At 41.5% G+C, this 23,565-nt stretch overlaps 1 protein-coding gene across 1 annotated transcript in view; it reads left to right on the forward strand.

Annotated features, from left to right (window-relative positions):
• The window catches only part of TMEFF1 (transmembrane protein with EGF like and two follistatin like domains 1), a gene marked incomplete at both ends in the record, with an annotated part of 124,967 nt that overhangs the window by 66,620 nt on the left and 34,782 nt on the right, over nucleotides 1–23,565 (forward strand). The window contains 3 exons of the mRNA XM_082479962.1: nucleotides 5,200–5,309; nucleotides 9,459–9,588; nucleotides 16,828–16,854. Of these exons, the coding sequence (XP_082336088.1) occupies nucleotides 5,200–5,309; nucleotides 9,459–9,588; nucleotides 16,828–16,854 (267 nt within the window). The remainder of the gene's footprint in view (nucleotides 1–5,199; nucleotides 5,310–9,458; nucleotides 9,589–16,827; nucleotides 16,855–23,565) is intronic.

The raw sequence follows: 23,565 nt of genomic DNA on the forward strand, positions 1-23,565 counted from the left end.
CCTCCTGTCCACAGCCTGTGTGTACAAGCTCTGTAAGAATTGACATGACTTACTGCACAAATGGCTGTACTGGGAGCACTTTGAAAGAGCCATGGGATGGGGCCGAACTTGTAGATTAAGACACCTAAATGTAAATGGTTATGTGTTGCTGTGTACGTGAGAGCTAAGTGTCTGAGCCAATGCCAAAGCCACTGTAGGTGATGGTAACCTAAGGTGATGTAAGCTAGCACCAGCTGGGATGCTTGTCTGTCTGCATGGGACTGGTAGGATCTGCGGGAGAGCTGTGCTGTTCTGAGCTGACAGCTGGAAGTGAGCAAAGGTATCTCAGGGGCACAAAAATATCTTTTCTGCAGCAATTTTAGTTACCTGTGATGTCACCCAAACTCATCTTCATTGTTCAAGTGGACTGGCTCTGCTTGGGAACAACTATGGCGTAGGACTGTATCTTTCTTGTGGGGCAAAGGGTGTGATTGGCTGGTGAAGTTTCATTCAAGAGTTGGATTTAAGACATAGGTTATTATTGTACTTGTCATGTGAGCAATCAGCTTTATAATCCTTCAGGAAAAGGTTTTCTTTTTGTTTTGTTTTGTTTTGTTTTTTTCCCTATTAAGTTTTCCAATCATTAATAATTTGCCAAAACCAGAACAATCACGATCAAGAGAAGCCAATCTGGAGTCAGAAAGCTGACTTCCAAAATCGACTAGGATGTAGGTTTTCGGCTCATCAGATTTTGACTCTCTTATGTGATCCTGAGAGCTCATTCAGTCATAGTGCCACTATCTCCAATACACTTTGTGGGCTCTAACATACCCTCACACAACATAATTTCTCCTCTGAGCCCTTTCCCAAGTCAATGTTGACCCACTTCAGCTGTTCTTACAGTCTGGGGGGTTCTTTTAACCTGTAGAGTAGCAGACCCTGTATGAACTTTCCCGAGCCTCTGTGTGTGTGTCTGTATATGACCTCCATGAGATGTCATACACTGTAATTAAAAACTTGGCGTCACAAAGAACAAACTGTTTGGAGGACAGAACAGCAGCAGCGAGGTGCCCCACACTGCTTTGCTTTTTGCCTCTAGGGAGAATGGTGCGAGCTGCTCCCCATCTCGTACCAAACCCACAGGTCAAGATGAAATGGGGGCAAGTGGTCCCAGCACCTCCCCTGGTTGGGGTCTTACCCATAGGAAAGAGAAAACAGGCAGGCAGAAGGGTTTTTCCCAGGCACAGCTGAAATATTCAGGAGGGCCAAAGCTGGCAGCACTGCTTCTAAAACCCAGCCGCTCACTTCCATGGGAGAAAGGTGTTTTTTTGGTTCCTTCTGTCCATTTATCATTATAACGTACTATTGCCAATCCCAGGAGAAACATGAGTTTTGAAAAAACACATTGCGTACAAAGTTACCAGATTTGCCCCGTTTTAGATTCTATTTTATTCTCAAGGTATCCAGGTGCAAGCAACATGTTTGATGTACTTAAACCTATAAATTTGATTTCATCTTCAGGTTCAGCATTTTGACACATGTGATTTAGCTTATAATGAGAGGTTCACGCCTCAGAGCAATGCAATTTGAGGTCACAGGCAAAAAGCCAATCTCCAGCTGCTTGTATCGAGCTGGACTTGAAATTCTCTGAAAAGAGTGAAAATGGAGAAGGCTTTCCTCATTTTTATTGATGTATCAAATTATCACAAGGTAAATTCATTTAAAAAGAGGAAAAAAAAACCCAGAAGACCTTCATGTGGGACTTTACAGCCAAATTCCTGCAAGCTGCTTTGTGCCGGTCAACCCTCACACCACCAGGAAGCGTATTGGCTGCACAGATACTAGCAAATCATTTTTAATACCTCATTTCAGGTCTTTGGAGATTAATATTACCATAAATTTGGAAGCCTGATTTAATTGCGCTAATTATATTTTCTCCTGGGAATTGATGGATTACTACTTACCATCTTCTCGCTGTACGTAATGAATCACACTGAGGCTTTCTCTTATTTATGCCTGCTAAAAGTCTAAGAAATGAGCTGCGATAGGCATTAAAGAACCATGTAAGAAATTACCCTAAACCATTTGCTACATCTTCGCACTCCTTTCATAGGTCTGTTCTCACATATGATGATAACGATTCTGTTGTTCTGGAAATAAGTGCAGAAACTTCATTTTAATTCTCTCTCTGTGGGGAATCCACTGAAGAGAGAGCGTATTTCAGACATGCTAGGTATCTACAGTTCCTCTTCACATCGCTCCATTAACATCCATCCTCATCTATTTGTTTTTGAACCGAATGATGTAGATGTGGAAGTCATTATGGCCACCACACTCCCTGGTACTTGTGACTCCATCAGATGTAATCATGCACATGTCGGAGGCTTGATTTCACTACTGCTGGAATTTGCCACTGAATGGAAGCAGTGATTAGGTGACATCCTGTCACAGAAGAAAGTTCATCTGTCACGTTCAAGTGCCAGTCACCAGGGTATCTTGTCTTTCCTATGGTTTTGGAAAATCACGTTGGCTCCTGGTCTCTGAATGACCATCCTTGCTCAGCGTTCATCTCATGCAAAAAAGCCTTTATCATTTATGTGGAAAGAAAAACAATCCACTCCTAAAATTAAGTAACCATTAAAACGGTGTGCTTTCTGTCATCTTAGTTCCTCCTGTGGATTTAAATAAAAAAAAGGAAGTCTCAGTTTCTTGGAGTGAGGAGTGCTCACAAGGGCTGATCCCCCACCCCCACCTTCACATCTCCTGTTACAGTTTTGTGCTGAAATCTTTCCCTTTTCCACTGTCTTTTGTAGTCAGAGCAATAACTAAGTTAGGAACAAGTACATCTCTGCTGCAGCCTTGATGCTGAACTGCTAGCTGGGGACTGTTTCTGACCCCCCCGCCCCGGGTCCCCGCTCTCCCGCGCAGAAAAGTGAGGTCCCTTTCCCCCGCCCCGTGATGAAGAAGCTCCTTCCTGGGTGGTCATGTGCCTCTTCACACGGGGGGACACAGACATCAGGGGAAAGTCTGCACTACACTGGTTGGGCACCTGGACATCGTGTTGACCCTCAGGATTTCAAGCACAAGTTGCAGCTGCCAAGAGGTTTCTTCTGCTGATGGGGGTACTGGGTAGGATGCTGCGAAGCACCGAGTCCAGCAAGCTCAGCTGAGAGTTGAGAAGGGGCGACCCCAATCTCTATTTTCTGAGATGATGAAAACAGGATTTTGAGAGCTGTTCATGCTGTAATTTGTCTGTCTGGTTACTCCCTTTTATAAATTGCATTTTCTCAAACGCGGTATCTCCTAAAGGTGGATCTTTCAGATATGACAATCGTTTCCTCTTAATTAATCTTGATAGCTTGTTCATCTTTGCGGAACAGATCTTCACGAGAAGAAAGAAAGGCACATTTCCTTCAGGAGCGAGTTATGAACACACTAAATTGAAAGGCTGCGATGTTCTGTCACATTAACTCGGTCCCTACAACACAGCAGTCGCGCTTGATAAATGGCGACATTAAGAATAACATTAGAGGACACGTGCATGGGGTTGTGATGGCAACCAGCATACCTAACTACCCGGTGTTACATACATCGCCCTCCTCATTTATGCCTTCGGTAATGATGGACATATAGGAAAAAAAAAAAATCAGTATTTTTTCAATTTTTGGTCACAGTTAACAAAACACGTGGATTAAAACTGGACCTTCTGTTAAGCCATAATCCTGTAACTTTGGTGCTATGAAAAAATGCATAATTATGCTATATTAAATATAGAAGTATGTGACACATAGCATAATTTATTACACAACTTATTATATAGTTATATATTTATTTATATAAACTGTGGGTGTGGGTGTGTAATGTTACATAAACCCACTGGGGCAGTTTTCCGGTGTGTCTGTCACTGCCACACAGAAGTGTTGACACTACTGTGAGCAGGAGGGTGACTGCCTATTTAAGACTGCAAGTGGTAGCGAGCATTATTTTCTTCTGCTTTTGACCTGCCTTTCCCTGCTTCTGAATGGCTGGTATTCGGTGCTTTCTTTAAGCCAGTTATCTGGACAGGGCTTGCTTATTAAAAGTCACCAATATTATTTTAAATCACACCACTGTCAATCAATCTCTTTAGTGGGTCATATTGCTGTAGGGTCCTGGAGGTTTCTGACTCGAGCCGAAGAGCAGACAACTTCGAACGATATCTTTTGATATGAGCGCAGCCTTAAACAGTGTCGGGGGATTCTTCTAGAGCTCTTGGTGTTTTCACCTTTTCATTGCAATCTACACTAACAGCACCGTTCCCACGCAGCCCGGTGAGGTCACGTTTAGGCTAACACTGACCGCTTCCATTATCCCACCGGTGCCTTCTTTTGCTCTCTCTCCTATATATAGTTCAAATGGAATACTTATTTCAAAAGGATATATTTATTGTCCTTTAAAACTACCCTTTGGATGTGATGCCCAAAAAAGCTTGGAGCCATTTAAGCAACCTTTGTGCTGGAGCTAGTGCCTATGCAGTTGATGCATACGACCCCTTGGCTTCCCTCGAGCTGGCTTGCTGTCTGTACCGCTTCTGTGGGCTTACTGAGGCAGGAGCTGCACTTGTGCTCCATATGTTTATGCAGCAGCTAAGACAGAGGGCTCTGGTTCATTGCTCTGGCTCCTACAGCTCAAGAAAATTATAATAGTTTAAACACACTTCAGTTTATTTTTAGTCTGAAGGATGAGAGACTGAGACTGGGAGACTGGGGTGAAAAATTCTGATGTTTTAGCTTCTTTTCTTCTTCAGGACCTTTGTGGCAAGTAAGGCAAAAAGAGGTAGCAGGTGAGAAACGTAGGCTATGGCTTGTGTAAAGGTCCTGACTCCTGCTAGAAGCAACTTGTATGGAAGCAACTTCTATGGTGGAAGGTTTTCTACTGGTGGCATCCCTGGCAGGGGGGACATGGAAGGGAATTTGGGCAGTGCAAATATGCGCCTGCTCTGTATTTGCGTGTTTGGTGAAGTGGCGTTTTGCCACAACCACTGTGACAACCAGGCAAAGCTGCCCCTAGTGAGCAGGACAGAGCCGACGCAGGGCAGCCCAGGGAACAGCTCTGGCTTTTTTCCTTTGATACCTGTATGGGAGGAAGGCAGCGGGGTGGCTCAGTAGGTTTAAGGACAAGGCAGTCCGAAAAGTTACTCATCTTACTATTTCTTTTCTGTCTCCTTTTTCTTTTTCACAGAATTAAACGTAAGGGAATCTGACGTAAGAGTGTGTGATGAGTCGTCGTGTAAATACGGAGGAGTGTGCAAGGAAGAGGGCGACGGCTTGAAATGTGCGTGTCAGTTCCAGGTAAGGGCTGCTCACCTTTTTGTTTGCCGTTTCTCACCAGTCTTTCAGGTGTACTGAAGTATTTGTAGAATCGCCGCTTTAAAAATTTCGCTCATCAGCAGGCTTCTATAAACCTAACCATAAGCTCCCTTTTTAATGGCACTGATTGGGACGGTATGTGACCGAACTTCACCAGGGCGTGCTCAGGGAGAAAGTAGAGAGTGTAGCATCATGTTAGCTCCTCACATGGCTTTGGTAAGCCAGCTGGCAGCATAGACCAAAGTGGGGAAGAACAGAGGGCCACCACGTGCTGGGCACCCACAGCCCATGACCAGCACAAGCAGCAGTGGGGAGCACTGGGTGACACTCGCTCTCTGCCTCTCTGCCTTGCCTCATCCTGCCCCGAGACCCTAGAGGGGAGGGGAGGTGACCCGGAGCAGGGCGGCCAAGCGTTGTCACACACACCAAATGCAGCTTTATAATTTAAATGCAGTACTTATTATGGATTGCTTATTCTCATACCCGGTATTTGGAGAATTCTTCCCCGCTCTGCTGGTGGCCAAATGTGGTACATTAGACCCCGGAAGATCTTCAGTATTTTGAAAATCAGATAATAACTGGATCAACAGTGATCATAAAATTTATGAATGAAAATAATGAATTAATACCACTCAGGAAAAAAAAAAGTATGGAAATTTTATTTTGAAAAATCCGCATAACTTTTAAAAAGTAGTAAAAAGCAAATTCAACTTTCTTCACTGTTTTTTGAGCCTTTAGTTTACAATTTTTATAACTATCATGGCAATCATTCCTTCCCTTGCACCCCTCACTTTTTAAATAAAAGAGAGTACTGAAGGTCTTTCTTCTTACAATTTATAGCCAGGACAAACATATCAAATATTATAAGACTCCCAGTAAAACTGCAAGAGGTGGCAGTGTTATCAACCAACCTTGGAGTGGGATATCTTTCAGTATTTTAAAAATGATCTTGTGTTCTGTTTCCAATAAATAATAAATCAAGGGGAACCAGAATAGCAACAGTGTGTGTGTGATCTTACACTGGTTTTGGATTCCAGTGTTTCAGAGCTGGCTTTTGATGTGGTGTCATGCAGGTGGGTACCTATGCTGGGGGCATCTTGCAGCTTACATCCCATAAGAACCATGGGATCTGACTGCCTTTTAAAGGGAGAAAAAATTCTTAGGAGAAGAAGCTGTAACTTTCATTTATGAAAAAATAATAAAATAAAAACCCAGTAATGATTAAAAAAAAAAAAGGAAAATAAATTCAACCCTAGGCTAAGCAAAAGTTTCATTTATTTTCTGTAGGTAGTAAATTTTATGACTTCCTAATATCCAGGTCATGAAGACTAAAAAAGAAACTGGCCCATGTGATAAGCTGATACTTTTTCTTGGAGAACCTATTTTAAAAACCAGTATTATTTTTAGGCTAATTGTCAGTTTACCTGTACTTCTTGAAAATTTAATCCAGCACTCTAAGGACAGAAGTTTAAGGATGAGGAGAAGGTATTGTATGTTTCAGACATAGCGGGTTGAATTCTTCCTGCAACTCTTAACCTTAATTATTCAGCTGCAACTAGCACCACCACCGAGGGGCACGACTTTTCACAGCCACCCTTGAACTAAGGCCAAGGCTGACTCAAACCGTCCATCAGATTCAGGAAAACGCTTAGAGATTTCAGTTCCCTTCCAGGCACCACTACTCCTTCCTCCTCCTCCTTATCTGCCACCACTCCTGACCTGGCAGCATTTCTCAACCGTTCGGTATTCTAAAACTTTAAATATTAATGAGTCGTAGTCTTTCCTCCTAGGATCCCCTTTGGACATGACTGGCTGCCAAATTTCAGCGTTGTCACTGAAACAGCTATCGTGAAATGGCAGCAAGAGCTCTACGGGCCACGACCTCTCTGAACACCTTGCAGGCTTTCTCTGTCTTGCCAAGTCACCTAGCATAAAGCAAGATGTTGAAGTTTGATTCCCCGGAATAAAATTTACAAATTAGACCATTGGAGGGGTGCTGAAGGATTCAGTTGTGCTCTGCTTGCAGTGAGCTTAATGATATCCCAACCTTCTGCAGGCCTAGTCAGGAAAAAGGATAAGTTCCTTCTTATTACAATGGACGTCAGGGATAACACATGTTCACCAAAATTATGGAAAGGTCTTTTGCTGCAATTTGGATGACATTTTACAAAACCTAAATTAAAAACCAATCAACACCGTGAATGTGTTATGGACCAGCATGGGGAGGTGAGGTGAAAGAGAGCTGGCACGGGGCTCTTTTTCGATCTCAGTAAGAAAGGCTTGACAACAAATGGTGTAATAAGATAACTGCTTTAATTTGACAGAATAGGAAAAAGAATGTAGATAAGGAGTAAACCTTACATCCCTTCAGATGCTGGGCACGCCACAAGCATGCAGCATCAGACGGAGCCCAGATGGATTTTCCCACAGGACACTGCAGAGGGCAGATCCTGTCCATGGAGAGATGCTCTCCTCAAGCTACTAGAGGATTTCCTCACAAGAAAACAACTCTACTCCTAAAGGAATTTGCATGAGAACTTTTAGCTGTACTGTACCAAATCTCTAAAGTCTTACCAAACTCTAAAAAAGGCATCACTTTGCCTCTCACTTTCTATCCTCAGGACAGAAACCTGCAGCTTTAAAACATCACACAGTAACTTTAATATTGAATAGAGAATTGTCTATTAGAAAGTATTGTTCCCCCCCAAAGTTGCTTGTTTAATTATTCCCTAGAAGTGACTGTTCAGTGTGAGATATGACAAGACTGACAGTTGTGGTTGTATGTCTGAAAGCTACTCACTATTGGAAAGTATTACAAAACTCTTAGAAATAATTTGCAGAGCTGGCAGCATGATTTATTTCTGTCTGTGCTTGCTTAGTTCATTCTTGGTTGGTCATCTATGGCAGGATGACAAAGGAGGAAGGATAATTCCTTTCAAAATTTTGTTTTAAAAATTGAGTATTTTGAGGTTTGCGTATGCCAAAGCACAAAGAAACTGTTGCAGCAGAGACTGTCATTTGGAATTTGGAGGAGAAACTCTTGTCCTTTTGGGGCAGTTTAGCTTAACTAATGTTGCTATTTTTGTGTGAACTCTCACTGGTTGGACTATATCAGTTTAATCATACACTTTATATGGTTAAGAAATTTGGTGGCTAGCCTGTGTCGTTGTTCATTGCTTTTTGTTGTTTGGGGTTTTTTTGCCTTGGGGTTTTAAAGATGCAAAAGGTGCCTGGAATAACAGTTGCCATTTGCAGCCCCAAACAAGGCAACGTCTCCTTTTCCACGCGGTGAAGTGGGGTTTGGATCTCCAGTTCAGCAGGGAGCGGTGCAGCACTCGCAGGTGTTAGGCGGATTGCCTGTCTCAGTGTGCGTCCCAGCATTTTAATACACATTATACACACAAGGGGTATATAATCCATCTTGCTTAGAAAGTAAGAAAATAGCAAAATACAGGCTGCTCCTGCCAAAACCATTCTGAATGATAAGCTTTCCTTTATTCCTTGCTTTTTATTAAATGTACCAATGTTACTGCCTTTGAGCTGAAAATTTTTCAGTATAGTAATACAAAAGCATTATTATAGTTGTTGACCAAGTAAAACAGACTCACGATGCTCGTGAACTTAATGGGGATGGTGATTGTTTTCCATCTCCCTTGCAACATCATTCTATGACCAAAAAGATCAGCAAATCTCCCCTTAAGCACAGTTCACCTTAAATTTTCCTTTGCTCGGTTTGTTTCATCCCCCTGTGCCTTGCCATACATTCTTGTATTATCTTGAAGAAGTTTTCTCCTTCCTCAGTGTGTTTATCCTTCAAATACTTCTAGATGCTTGTCATATTCCCTCTAGCCATTAATGAGTCCCACTCTAGTTATTTTGTTCTTTTAATCTTTCCTACTGAATTCCTACATTCAGCCCATATGGAATTGGACTATTATTTCAGTGATCCAGAAGGAATACATGCAGTGATACTGAGAAACTAATGTATTTTAAATCTTCCTTTAGTGAACAGAGTTATAAGTTACTGCTAGCAATTAATATTTACACAACTATCTTCCTGAATATTAATATTCAGATGAGATTAATCACACGATTTTGTATGACTGAGTAATTTTACAATTTCTTTTTCAGTGTCACACGAACTATATTCCTGTTTGTGGATCAAATGGAGACACTTACCAAAATGAATGCTTCCTCAGGAGAGCTTCTTGCAAGCATCAGAAAGAGATAACAGTGGTATCAAGAGGACCTTGTTATTCTGGTATGTAAAACATCATTTTGTGTCACTAATGCATGATGTTATATGGTTAACTCTTTAGTTTTGCCCTTAATTATAGAGGTTTTAATTTTCATGCTTTTCATAGAATAAAATACTGTGGAAATCCAAAGTCCTCTTTAGCAATGGAATATTTTTGTAGAGAAGAAATCTGATATATCTTCTGATATGCTAACAGGTTAATAAATAAACATTAAAAGTAGAAATATTTGGTCTGAGAAAATAGTTTGTGAATGCTTCTGTTGTATGTATAGAGAAGCCTTGATATTATCAAAAGGCTTACAACAAATTTGGAGCGGACTCCAAATTAGTAATTTCTTTAGGACTCATTTTTTGGATATACAGAATTAGCGTAACATCCAGCAAGTGACACTGCTCATCTTGACTGCCACTCTACCTGTATCCAAGGCGTCATCGTTTACTAATTTCACTTTAGGTCATTACTTTAAAGGTATGCACAACTCTTACAAAATCATTGTGCCTCACATTTCTGATAGATTGGCCTTTTCTATCTTTCCATGCACTTAAAACGTTTATTTTCCTCACGCTTAAAATACATGGGACAGGTTTTCACTGTCTTGAATATTGCAACATGCTGTTGGCCACAGAAACTTTAGCCACCAGGGGTCTTCTGAACCTCTGGACAGATTCAAAGCTAGTGGGACCAGACACGTGGCTGGCTTTCTCCGAATTAAGTTAAATGACTCAGTAGCGTCAACAACTGCATTTTTTGATACATAAATAACAAACAAGAAAAATTACGTGTGGGACATCCCTCATCTTTTGATACACAACAGTTACTCAGATTAGCCTAAGCAAGGTTGCATCTACATGACAGCCAGAAGCACGACTGCACGCTCCTAGCTAGGTTTATGTTGGCGAGGCTAATTATTGATGACAATTAAGAGGTAGCAGCCTGGAACCCACTGGTAGCTGCAACTTCCTATCTGGAAATTAGGGTAAATATTTGGGCAGTGTACCTAGGCCAAGTTCCTTGCTGCTGCCAGTCCCAGAGCTCGTTTAAATGGAGTGTAGCTGTGTTTTACATGAGCTGCTGTAATGCCTTTGACAGACCTATGCTGAGATTTGGGGCTGTTTACCAAGGTCCAAGATTATCTATGACTTTGGTCCTAGGACTGAAGGAAGCCTGCATTTTGTGTCCAGCTCAGCTGTATAATTCCAGCATACCTCAGGCAGATGTCTGAATCTACCTTCTTTCTCAATCTTCCACCTGTAAATTATCTCCAGATGCTGCAGAAATAGGAAAAAAATGCATTAAAGTTTTGGAGCACTCACATATTCCTGCAAAACCCCCCCAAAAGTATTATGAAGGTTTGAACTGAGGATGTACAAGTAAATATTTTTTTAAATTTCCTGCCCAAATTATTTTAAGAAACAGACTCACCACATGAAAGTTTCTTTCCCCCACTAAAACAAAAGACTAGGGTAATGTTTTGGGAATAACAAAGAAAAAATGATTATTTTTATATGCATTCTACCCTACTAAGAAAAAGACATTTCGAAACGAAAAATTGATTCTTCTCAGCCTCAGGTTGCTGGCAGCAAATTACTGCAGTGCTCAGCTACTCTCAGATTTTTTTTAACCTCCCTCTCCCTTTCTTTGAGTCCTACATAAAACCTAGGAAATGCAGCATAATTTTTAGCACTTCGTATAATAGATCAAGACGTGTGCTGAGACAATTGACCAGAAAGTACTGAAAACACATTTCTGAAACTGAGGACGTGATTCAGGCTGCATACTACGTTTACACTGGCACAATTTAAAGTGCTTTGGTGGAGCTCTAACAGAACAGTACCGGCTGCTCCCCGAGTGTTCCGGCTGATGTGAGAATATTGGATGGTAAAAGCCATCCTCCACAACCTGTCCATGCCCTGCTGAGGATCACAGGTCATCCAGAAGTCAATATATTTGTACTCTTCATCTGTAACACATATCAAATCAACTGCCCAAATTAAAAAACCCTTTATAGACCCCCATCCATTTTCTCCAAGTGTCTCCAAATTTGCTTTGAAAGTGCTTTGTTCTGGGATGTCATTGGGAGCTTAGTAGAGATTCACTGGTTTCCTGTCAGAGTTTTGTTTGTTTGAAAGCAAAGCTTCATCCTGACGGGATGCACCTGAGACAACAGGATGAAATTCCCCTATGGTGTTCTAACAACTATTTAATATCTGAAGTATGTTAGACTTCTGAATCTCATACAAGAATTAAATACTTCCCATTTGCCAGGGATTGATACCTGCTGAAGCTATGGCGCTGAAACAGACTATACTGAGTGATTCAGTCAGACCAGTTTTCGGCAGGTAACATTTTGATTAAATTTTTACAGTCATGGGTTATTTAACAGCACACTTATATATGTATTTCCTTTGCCCGAGTGCTGTCAGAGTTGCAATATCCTAAAATAAGCAACGTTAAAAAGGCGAGTCAATCATAGGTTCTTTAGGAATGAACAAAATGCAAGTTTACACATTAAAAATGGTGTTTTAGTGAAATGTAAGAGATTGTACAGCTGAAGCTTTCGCGATGGCATATACAGGTTTTAACATTGTCAAAGCCCATTTTTCAATGAAAGGACATTGGTTTTTTTTTAAATATCTGAGTTTACAGAGATGTTCCTGTGCCTAAATAGACCTGGCACAAGCTGTGATGGTGAGGGTCTGTGGGTTTCAGCCAATGCATGCAGCCCCATGTTGCAAAACACAGAGAAACTAGGAAAATGAGTGAAATGCAGCTTTAGCGTTCTCTTTGCCTAATACCTTAAAATACATTTGAGAAACAATGACTCAAATCAAACTATATACAATTTTTGCCTACACCTGACCTGGCCTTTTGCATTCGCAAAGAAGCCATCGCCCTGTCTGTGACTGGGTGGAGACGAGCAGGGATGCGAAGCGGAGTCCTTGCTGGTAGTAATTCCCATCTTCCACAGCTGCTCCTCCTTGCTCTGTGGGATTATGTTATGAACAAGATCAGAGCACTGTCCCAGCCTTTTCCTTTCATTTTTTATTTCTCACCCTTACCAGTTCCCTGTTTGCAGCTCAGCCCACAACCAAATGCGGAGACGGCACCATCCAGCAGGGCATGGGGAGATGGCAATACCTACACCAGGACTCCTGCCAAGCTCACAGCATCAGCGGTCTTGCTGCTGACCTGAATCCTTGATCAGTTCATTGAGGGTGACATTACATTGAAATTCATTCATGTTATGCCGTCCTCTACCGGAGGTTATCCTGAACTGGCTTGCTAAACAGATTTAAGAAACCGGGAAGAGAGGGCAGTCAGGGTGCTCAGAGCATTGAGGAGGAGTGTCACCAAGTCCCTTGATTTCTTCTGCACCCTTTTGTTGGTGAATTTATTGTGTTTTATTAGTTTGAAATAAAAAAAAATAGTAAATAAGAAATAGACCCTTACAATTCATTTCTAAGAATGTGTATTCCTGTTAGCCTGTACACAGAGCCACGATTTTGACTGCTGTCAGATTTATATTATATGCACATGAAAATGTAACCACACAATGATGTAGTACTTGATAAATTGTACTTATAGATTCTCAGTGAACTGTATATATTTTAGAAGGCACAGTCCATTGCTTTTTTATTGTGATTTCTAAAGTAAAAAAAAAAAGCTGTGTGCAGAACTAGAAACAAATACTATATCTCTGCTGGATTTAAGGAACGGTTCTCTGAAGAGTGGTTTTAATTTAGTGTTCTTCAGTCTGAAGTAATCAAACTCTTAACCTGAATTTGAATGCACAGGTTTTTACAGTAAATGTTTTTTATGTGGGAGGCTTACAGTGAAGTGTAATTAGATGCACACATTGTCCTGAAAAGAATTATAATAAGCTCAGTTTAATCCTTTTGAGGGAGTTCAGGAAGAAATTCTAGGCAACTCACTTCTAGATAGGGAAAGTGTGAAATTAAGTCTCCATGCTCTTGCAAGAAAGCCATAACAAACCAGAAAATCTGCTATAAAAACATACATTCATTCTGAGGACTGACCGAGATGCTTACTCCCAGATTCAGTGCAGTGCAGGAGCTTTCCTGTCCAGCCTGCGAGGAGGATTTGTGACAGCACAAGGTCGCCTTCTGTCATTAGGAAATGTTTTGGAAGCAAAGAACAAGTCATACCCAAAAATACCGTATCATCACATGCCAGCATTTAATATCCTGTGCCTTTTATTTATCTCTTTCTTTTTTTTTTTTTTTTTTTTTTTTTTTGCATGGAACAATTAAGGAGGAAATAGCTACCAGGATGAAGTGATAACAAATGTGTGAAGATGCTGAGGCAAAGGGACATTCCCTACACACAGCCTGGCAAGGTGGAGGTTAAAAGCCTATCTCCAGCAGCCAGAGGCCTTGCAGCTGCTGGCAATTAGGCTTGTCAGTGTTCCTCCCCCAAAAGCTCCTGCTGGCATATCAAAATCAAGGGTAATTGCTAGCAGGCAGCCCTGCTGCTGGAGGGTGGGATTGTGAGCCCAGCCGGAGGAAGGCTGAGCTGGTGTGCTCCTTCGCACACCGCTTCTGTGCTGTGGCGTGAGCTCCGCTCCCCTGCCAGCGGCGGGAGGTTGGAGCTGGCTTTGACTTTGCTCCGGCTGATGGCTTGAAATGGGCTGTGCAGGTGTCGGATCTTTTCCAAAACGCTGGCCGTTGCAGCTCTGTTGGGACGTTTCGGGGGTCTGTGCTGCTGCTGCAAAATTATGCCATCTGAGAGAAAGTTAAAAGCTCTCACTGAGCAATGCAATAGTGCCCTCCTTGCCATGTCTAATGCCAACTAGATCAGGATGGTCTTCTTCGGTAGCAAGTTCTTGATAACTTTATCCAATCTTTAGCTAGAGGCGCTCTTGTGTACCCAGGGTTAAACTGCAGAAAGCTTGCCCTGTCCCGCTACGGAGAGGGCTGCTTTGTTAGCTCTGTTAGCCGAGAAATCCAGGCAGAATATAGTTAGCTAACAGGGAACTATGACCTGAGGTAGCAGCTGCTCTTTCTGTCTTCCGGTTCTGTTTCATGTGATGAGTAACTGAAGATAATTGAATAAAAAAGTCAACATTATCCAGGACTTCCTCAGTGAAGTTTCTGGAGTGTTGGTGTGGGAAGACCAATTTCTGCTTTATGCATAGAAGTGCCACATACTGTCTTTGTACTAAACCCACCCCAGCTGTACCCCAAAAGCTTTAGGGGGAAATCCAGGACTTGGGTATAGAGTATAATAACTCTTGGGTGCCAAAGTTCAGATGCTGGAAAACCCTTCTCACTTGTTTGAGCATCTTTCTTACCAGGTCTTGGTGCACGGAGACCACTTTTGGTAATCCTGAATTGGTTAAGGGCCTGAAAAGAGCAGGGCTGCTTGTCCAAGTAAGCTTGCAGAAAAAAAAAAAAAATGCTACCTTTTTAACCAGCAGCTGCTTAGGAAAATCTAGCCAAGGCTCAGAAAAAAGCAGGAACACCGGCTTAGTTTAGCACAGTTACCCTGGAGACAGGAGTCCTAGCACAGCTCCCAGTGAAAAGTTGAAAATGTTGCAAAGTGTTATAGAGGATGACACTCTTTTTTATGGTTTCTTGAGACCTGAAAGCCCAGAGAAGTGGGAATGAATCTCTCCTGTAACTAGAATGTCCTGCCAAGGAGACAGAGTTGCCTGTGGACTTCTCTCCCCCAGAACAGCTTTGGCACAATTTCACCACTGCAAATAAGCCTATATACTTACCTCATATAAATAAATTATACTCCTTCACATTTCTTAATGAAGCAATACTGCATTATAAGCCATATTTCTTAGTGACTCAACAATGACATTTTATATGGGATTGTCTGCTTTGTCAGTAAAGTGGGTCACTATCGATGGAACAAGAGCCCTTCTGGTTTTGCATTCATTTCTGTAAGGTAATAAGCTCAGTCTATTAGATACGGAATAGTGGTATAGGAGGACAGAAAGGAAAAATTAGGCAGAGGAAAAAAAACCTCTCTATTGCTGATAGTCCATGTGACAGGAGATTATTTTTAATGTGTGAAGTGACCCAGTAACGTGGAATTTCACGCTTTCATCCACACACTAGAAGGAATTATTCTTAGAAATATAACTGCTTAAAGAAAAAGTGGGGGAGGGATCTGAGCAAACAGAGGGTTTGGTTTTTCCTCTGATGTGAACAACGAGCTCATACGTGGAAGTAAGAACCCCGCTCCTCTGCCTGGTCGCTGTCTTCTTTCAGATTTGTGGAAATAAATTCAGCTGCCTTCTCCATCATCAAAGCAGGCATGAAAGGGGAGGTGTGGGACGAGCAGTGTGTGCTCCGCTCCTCTCCTCATCTTCCAGAGAAACTGAGCTAACAGGGATGGGGAGCAATTCACTGGCTGTAATTGCCGTCCCACCTTCTCCTCTTCTCCTCCTTTGAGCAAGAAAGACCAAGGGAGGTGTGTGACTCGGAGCATGTGTTTAAGGGCTTGTCTTTACTGCCGTGCTAGCTGATGATGCTGTGCGGAGCACTGTCCAGTGGATGCACATCCCTGTACAAAATCCCTGGGCATCTCCGTAGTGCTCTGAAGTGGAGTTAGTTGGCCTGGGGTGGTGAGGAAGCTCAAGTCCTGCTGACACTTGAACTGCTAATGCAAAGGGGATGCAGCCACAAGCTGTCACTCATCAGATGCTAATCCAGTCAGTCTAATGTCAATGAAATAACTATGCCATTAGAGCATCTTTATATGAAGTGATAGACTCAGCTGCGAGGAGCTATTTTGTAGTTAGATGACTTAAGCCAACTTTACTTTGAGGACCAGTTGTCTTCTGGAGGTACTTCTGCAGTCAGGTGATTTATATATCACTCTTCCATGTACCACTCCCAGGATCAGAGGGTAAAAACGTAAATATTCCAAAAATCAGACTCTGTGCTCTTCCTCTCTTTTGGGTTTAACAAATTTGAATCTCTACCAGTTGAAAAAAAGCTAAGAAAGCGATTTAGTTTTCAGTACTGAATGATGCTGTTCCTTGTGTAAAAATATCTTCACAGGGAAAAGAGAGGGTAAGGCACCGTAAGCATGGACATGTACTAAAGGATGCCAGACTTTATGTGGGATGTTTGTTTTTACACCTGGCTCATGAAATGTAACACCTGTGTAAAGTTTTACAGTGACAAGTTCCTGAACAGCTGCTGCTGGAGCAATATTTTCATTTGCTTTCTTTTTTTTTTCTCCCCCCTGTATTTCTTTTCCAGATAATGGCTCTGGGTCAGGAGAAGGAGGTGAGTACCAAACTCCAGTTACACTTGCTTTTGGTCTTCCTTTTTTATTATGTGTGTCATGTTTATGTACATGGTTGTTTTATACCACATGAATTAAGGAAAAATTATGACAACTTAAAAGTAAGCTTTAACGTTGCAGTGTTAGCTGAACAGTATTTGTATAGGAATAAGTTGTAGTGTGCATTTGACCAATGTTGTTCTTTCAGATTTGACTTATATAAGTTTTCATTGTTTGCCAGCAATATAGCGTAATATTTAGATGCCTGTTTCACCTGTATTTCACTCCTGGAAATGTCCATTCACAATCAATTTCTTTTCTTTTCTTTTCCCTTGCATTCATTTCCTTAGTGTCTACAATGTCTAGTTATTACTTTATTCTTGGTCAAACACGTTGCCCTAAATATATGATTATTACAGTATGATATCTGTTTTTACCAAAATTTTTTTGTGTTTCTGTTCAAAGCTGTGTATTCAAAGAGGGGATGTAGCACACAGAAGTGTTCCTGTCTTTGAACGCATCTTAATCTTCGTACAAGGATTGAAAAAAAAAAAAGGAATTTTATCTTAATACCACTAGCAAGAATATATATAGGATGAAAAATGTGAGATATAGATATATACAGACATGGAAAAGCCATTTTGCTTTTAGGCTTCGACTGTGTTAAGAAAGTGTTGCAGTTCATACTGATGAGATTGAGTTTTGAAATATCGGAAATCTTGTGTAGCTACATGAAAGTGTGCTTTTGTGAAAAACAATCAATGTCATCACTGTGTGGCTAAACACAACAGTTAACGTTCCAAAAATCTTGGTCCCTCTTTTTTCCCGTATCAAGTTAAGGGGAGGTGTTTCCCTCTGCTTTAATAAGATGCTATCAGTAAGTTTGTGGGCTGCTGCTAGCACATGGCTGTTCTTGCCTTTGTTTCCTTTGGGAGCAGTGTCTGAAGGAACTATTTTCTGCTCAAACACTGCCTCTCGTTGCCTTCACCAGCGACTTTTTTCTGAAGGTCTTCTTCCTGAGATTGCATTAACCCCTTTCCCCAGAAGCTCTGTTTGCTTCTCCTTCCCCCTTTGATACTCGGCCTGTTATTCAACTATAGCTGAGAGTTGCTTGCCTCGGTACTGCCATGCACTTCTTGTAGGAGACAGATGACGAAAATTTAGTCCACGTCTGACTTTTATTTTTGGAACAGTTTTAGAAAGTTTGAATGCTGTTGGCAATTTTTTTTTTTTTTTTCAGTATTTCCCAATCAGATACAAAAATCCTTGTTAAAGTCCCTTGTAAATATTACTGTGTTGGTCTGGAAGAGACTGGAAGCCAACTAACAGTGGGGATTCTTTGGGTAATTTTATGAACACTTTGGAGAAAAGTAGGACAGAACATGCTGCATTTTCTTGGTTAGGCCACTCACTGAAGAGGTGCAAGATTCCAGCTCACATATACTCGTTGCTTGATTCGGGGCTGGAGACTGAACCAGGTCCGCCATCTCTTGGTAAAAGAGGGACGAAATGGGTTTCCCTTGGTCGCTGCTGTTGTTTTCGTTCTCACTTGAAATATTCATTGAGCCGGGGACAAAGGGAGTGGGAGGAAGGCGACAGCCTGGAGGTTGGGAGGATGCACGCTACAGAAAGGCTTTGTTAGCTGGGACTCAGCATGCCAGTGAATTTTAATTATTTATGCAAAATAGAAGGGCAGCGGCTGAGGAGATTTGGTGGTCCCTCCACACTACCTTGTAGCAGGTGGAATATGTAGGTTCAGTTCACTTCAGACAGAAAGAATTGAGTCTGGGCCTCTTGGCCCCAAGTGAATATCTGCACTGCCTGGGTATTGAATAAAGAAGGGACAACGTACCCACTACCTCCTCCAGCAGTTTTGTGATGTTAGGCCTTCATTTATTTGGCTTTCTTCCGAGTGGCTTTGGGCCAACTGAAGTGTTCCTGCTTCACTTCAGTGTGAAAACAAGTGGGTTTAGTTCTTAATTTTACATAGAAAAGATATTTTAAATGACCAGAAATTTAAAATCCTGCTTGGCACTTTTTCTTTTTTTTGGCTACATCTAAGCTGTTTGTGACACACTGAATTAGTACTGTCCCTGTCCACCTTTGTCACTACACTGGGTGTTGGGTAATACTTCTGCAGAACAGTTGGCTTGTCTTCAGCATGTTGAGTCATTTTCTGCATCTGAAAGCAATCCTTCAAAGGATGGAATCCACTGTTGCTTTGATTATTGAACTCTGCTCTGGCAGAGCAGTATTTTTGTATCTGGAACTGGTTTTGTGCCATTTTTCAAGTAACTGTAAAAGTGTTACAAGGAAACATTAAAAACATCAAAGACGTACTACAAATTAAGGGAATTCAGAATTAAATCCAAACTTCTAAAAAAATGCTGAACCTATTGAAGATGGAGGCACATTGTTCAAGATCCAGACAAAGAGAAAGGGCAGGAACCCGGGCAGAGGGTGACCTGCAGAGTCGGGATGCTCCATGGCGCACACACCACAGCCATGCCTCCCTGGTTATTCCAGCTACAGGACTGACTGGGGAACAGCACAGCTCCTCCCTGGACCAGCCTTTCCCATTTTCTTCCTGGAGGAAGCCAGGACATGCTGAGATATAATAATGACCCTGATCATTCAGTATCACGCTCTTGGCCAAGGGTGCACAAGTGGGAACCAAGTTGCATGAGGAGCTTCTGTGCCCGGTGGGTTAGGTACTGCTGCAAGCTGCTGCTTGTAAGTACAAGGAAGCAGCAATAGAAGTGGAAAAATGCAAGGATAAGTGAGAGAGCGCCAACAAGTGAGCAAGCATGCTAGCTTAGAAATTTCTGTTTTCTTCCTAGGGTTTACATTTCCAGATGTTAACCACAGAATCAGTGTTTGCTATGTTTCTTAAACACACAATTAGTGTGATTGTGTATGCACCAGTGATGCTTGCCCACACGGAATGGATGAGCGCAGCTGCTTGTATATGTTCAGGAAGCATTGTGATTGCTGTGCAGGAGATGTACTGTTTGCGGATAGATTTTTAACTGTGGAGGAAAGTACTGGGAAAGCATCTGAGTTGTGCTCTTCGGTTGCTATAGCTCTGCCTGTGACAATCTCCACTGCTGAAATTAGCTGCTTGCCTCACGTGCAGCTGAGATTTGTGCTAGTGGTTCACACTGTTCTCTTTCATTTTCCAGACGCAGAACAAGCTCATTAATGATTCTGAAACTTGAATTGATGCAGATTCTCCCTCCTACTCCCAAACTGTGTGATGTTAAATGCATTAATTTTTATGTAAAAAAAAACCCAACAGAGTAATTTAGAACTGATTAAAAAAACCCACAAAAATCCTCTTCCTCAAAGACTGTTTCAGATGTCTTGTCTTGGAAGTTTTCATGTGCCACAAAAATGCTAAAGACAGTGGAACTACTGATCCAGATTCTCTCCCAAGTCATGTTTACTGTTACAAAGATACTAGATTTTAAGAAAAGAATTAAGAGTGGGAGAACTTTTTCAGTATGCCTGAATGAGATGAAGGAATATAATTTTTAAGGATAACACAATTGTGTAGTTGCCCTCTGACATTCCGGATAAGTGATTTCCATTTTCTATGCTCTGACAGCACAGTATTTTGCTCATTTCAGAAGTCTGATCTTTCAATTAGCATAATAAAAATTACACTTGTGAAACCAAGCTGTTGACCACTTGTGGCAATGGATATCCTGAAGCCACTTCTAAGAAGAGTATGGATTGCTAATTCAGAAATTGGAGAAATTTCAACATCCTCATTACTCTACCTTATGTTTCAACCCTACAGAAAGCAATGTCAGAGTGAGGACTCAGACCTAAAAAAGTTGCTTAGCTGAGGTCACAGCTGAAGATGTTGGGATCCTTTAAATTTGCATTTAAGACATAGGCTTTTCTCTGTAATCTCACATGAATCATTCTGCAATTTCCCTGTTCTGAAGAACACAGTCATAAGACTGGCTCCTGATCCATTTTGTTTAAATGGAAATTTGTTAGAGCTTGAGGCAGAACCGCTGAAAGAGAATTCACAGGCTCAGATTCTTTTTCATCTCTGCTAGTTGTAAACTGCAACACTATTTGACCTGCTGGGTGTACTTCCACTAGTGGTAGATCTGTCCATGAAAAATGATCCTCAGGCTGTGATGTATACATAAAGAAGGTGGATTGCTAGCTTGCATGAAACATTTTCCTTTTTTCTAACAAGAAATGAAAAAATGTATTTCTAGTGGAACCTGCCATATTCTTCCTGTAAAAAGAACTTTGTCACCCCAAAAGTGTGTCATACCAGCCTCAGGAAGATTAACTTTGGTAGGTTTATCTGAACACGTCTAAGCTTTTACGATTTTTTCTCCAAGGTGCTTTCTATGTGCAAGTAGGGTTTTTTTCTCAAGTTTACAACTTGATACTAGCCAAAAATGTCTAAAAAGAAGGAGTCATCTTAGTGATCTTCTTGCCCTCTCGCTATACAAAGAGCTGGGACTTAGGACTCTTATCCAGGTAGAAGGCCTATCATTTAGCTGAAGTAAATTCAGTGTTCGAAGACCTCAGTCTTGTGTTAAAGCCCTGTCCTTGTCAATATTCTAAAGAAGATCTTAGCACGACATTATCCAACTAATAGTGAGACAACTGAAAGGGCAATCAGAGCCATCGGTCTAAATTCTGCTTGGATTACAATCACATCCTACATTATTAGAAGAAATTTTGGCCCACTGCAGATGGGAACACCGATTCTTACAGGAAAGCTTTTTGAGGAAGCTGGTTCCTTTATTTTTGTGTCAAACGTATTGGTGACAAATATAATTTGCTTTCATCTGGCAGTAATCCTTATTTGTAAGGCTTTTTTTGGTAGCACTTTCCATCTGGCACCCAGGCATGGTGCAATAACTTTTGAAGGAGAACCTTATTTCTTCTGAGCTCCCAGGTCCCATCTTTGGTAAACGAGCACTTCTGAGCCATTCTTCCCACGTCCCTCCAAGTAAAAGCCTTTTTTCCTCTCACTCCAAATAGTCCTTCCTTTCCCTATTTGATACTGCCAGCAAATGGCAGCTGTGATGTTGACTTTGTGATATAGTTAGGCCTTTGCAAGGATGTGTTGAAAACCATCAGCATGTGTTACGTACGCCATCAAAGAGTTAACAAATGGTCATGACTTTTCAAGTCAGCGTCTCAGAGACAAATCAGTGTCCTAGAAGGGGCAGGCTCTGTAGTCTGGTACTCAACCGGCGTGGTTAAGATTTCTAAGTGTCCAACTATGCCCATAACATTAATTTTTTTGTTGTCGTTGTTGTTCAGCATTTATCCGTGTACCTAAGCAAAATGCACTTTGGATATTAAAAAAGATGTAATGGTAGTTAGACAGATGGCACCCAATCATTTCAGACTTCTAAACTAAGGAAGTAACATGCTTGCAATACATATAGCTAAGTTAATTATTATTAAAATAATTTGTTTTGAATTTCTAATCCCTCTGAAATTTAATAGCTAAAGTATCTTGTGATGAACGTCTAGCAGATTGCATTTAGTAATTAATAAATTGATATACAGTATGTGCTTTTTAGCAGGCTGCCATCTGTTCCTTCCCCTCACTGGGGACAACACTTATCCAGTAATTGTCACACAGTCAGGGTGGTGTAAACAGACACAGTTTAGAACCTTGAATATTTTTTATTTTAATTTATAATAATGCTACTGATTTGTTTTAATGTATTTTAATATTACTGCAGAAACTTGATGGTGATTAACACCCTGGATAGGAGGTAACATTCCATCTTTTAGCATATTTCTATAATGGTGTGCAACTTAGAAAGATTTAAGTGCCAGTTCCATCATGCGTCTTGTCACTGAGTGTCACTTCAGCTATTTATTTCTGTTGAGATCCTACTCCCTGTAGGTAAAATTAACACTGAACTAAAACTTGCAAGAATTACTGTGTTTTCGCTAAAGGTTCAGCAAGGCCTGACTGTTCGGGACTTCTGTTAGTGAAAACTTATTCTAAGCAGGGGCTTCAGGGGGGCTGGAGCTTGTTCGGAAGGACGCTGGAGCCAGGGGCACAGAAGATCAGATTCCTCCTGCCTCTTGTGCAGGATGACAGATAGGAAATGAGGGCAGGTTCGTCTTATGCAGCCTGAATAGGGTCTGCGGAAGGGCGTTCGGTGTGTTCGTGAAATTGTGGGACACCTCCCTTCACAACTTTCTTGTCCTTGCCATTTTCCACCTTCATCTACTCATACATAATTTCCCTGGTGGTTACTCTGAAGTTGTTGTGTCTTCCTTTGGAGGAAAAGGAGTTAGCTGCATTTGAAGCAAGACAGTGGAGCGAATGGGTATTCGAGTTCTCCAAAAAGAGGGTCCTGCAGTGTAGAAAGTGATCCAGCTCTCACAGTGTGCCAGCTTTCCCCACCGTTATCCATGGTGTCATAGCCGTAGAAGCAAAATAGAAGTTATAGTTGTATAAAATACCTAGCACACAACAAGCGTGGTGGTGGTAGGGAGTCTTACAGTGCACGTCCTCAATTCCTTTGCTTAAAAGTTCACACACTATCATCATCATAACCACTGGACAAACATATCACCTTGGCTGCGTTGTGATTAGGGTGTCAAACTTCGAATTGCCCTCCTCCGGGCACCTCAGTCATAAATAGACCAGGCATCCTTGTCTTAAACCTGTAATGGCCTTTCTTGCAAAATCAAACTTCAAAGGC

Source organism: Vanellus vanellus (genome assembly GCF_965231255.1).
Source record: "Vanellus vanellus genome assembly, chromosome: 2".
Lineage (NCBI taxonomy): Eukaryota > Metazoa > Chordata > Aves > Charadriiformes > Charadriidae > Vanellus > Vanellus vanellus.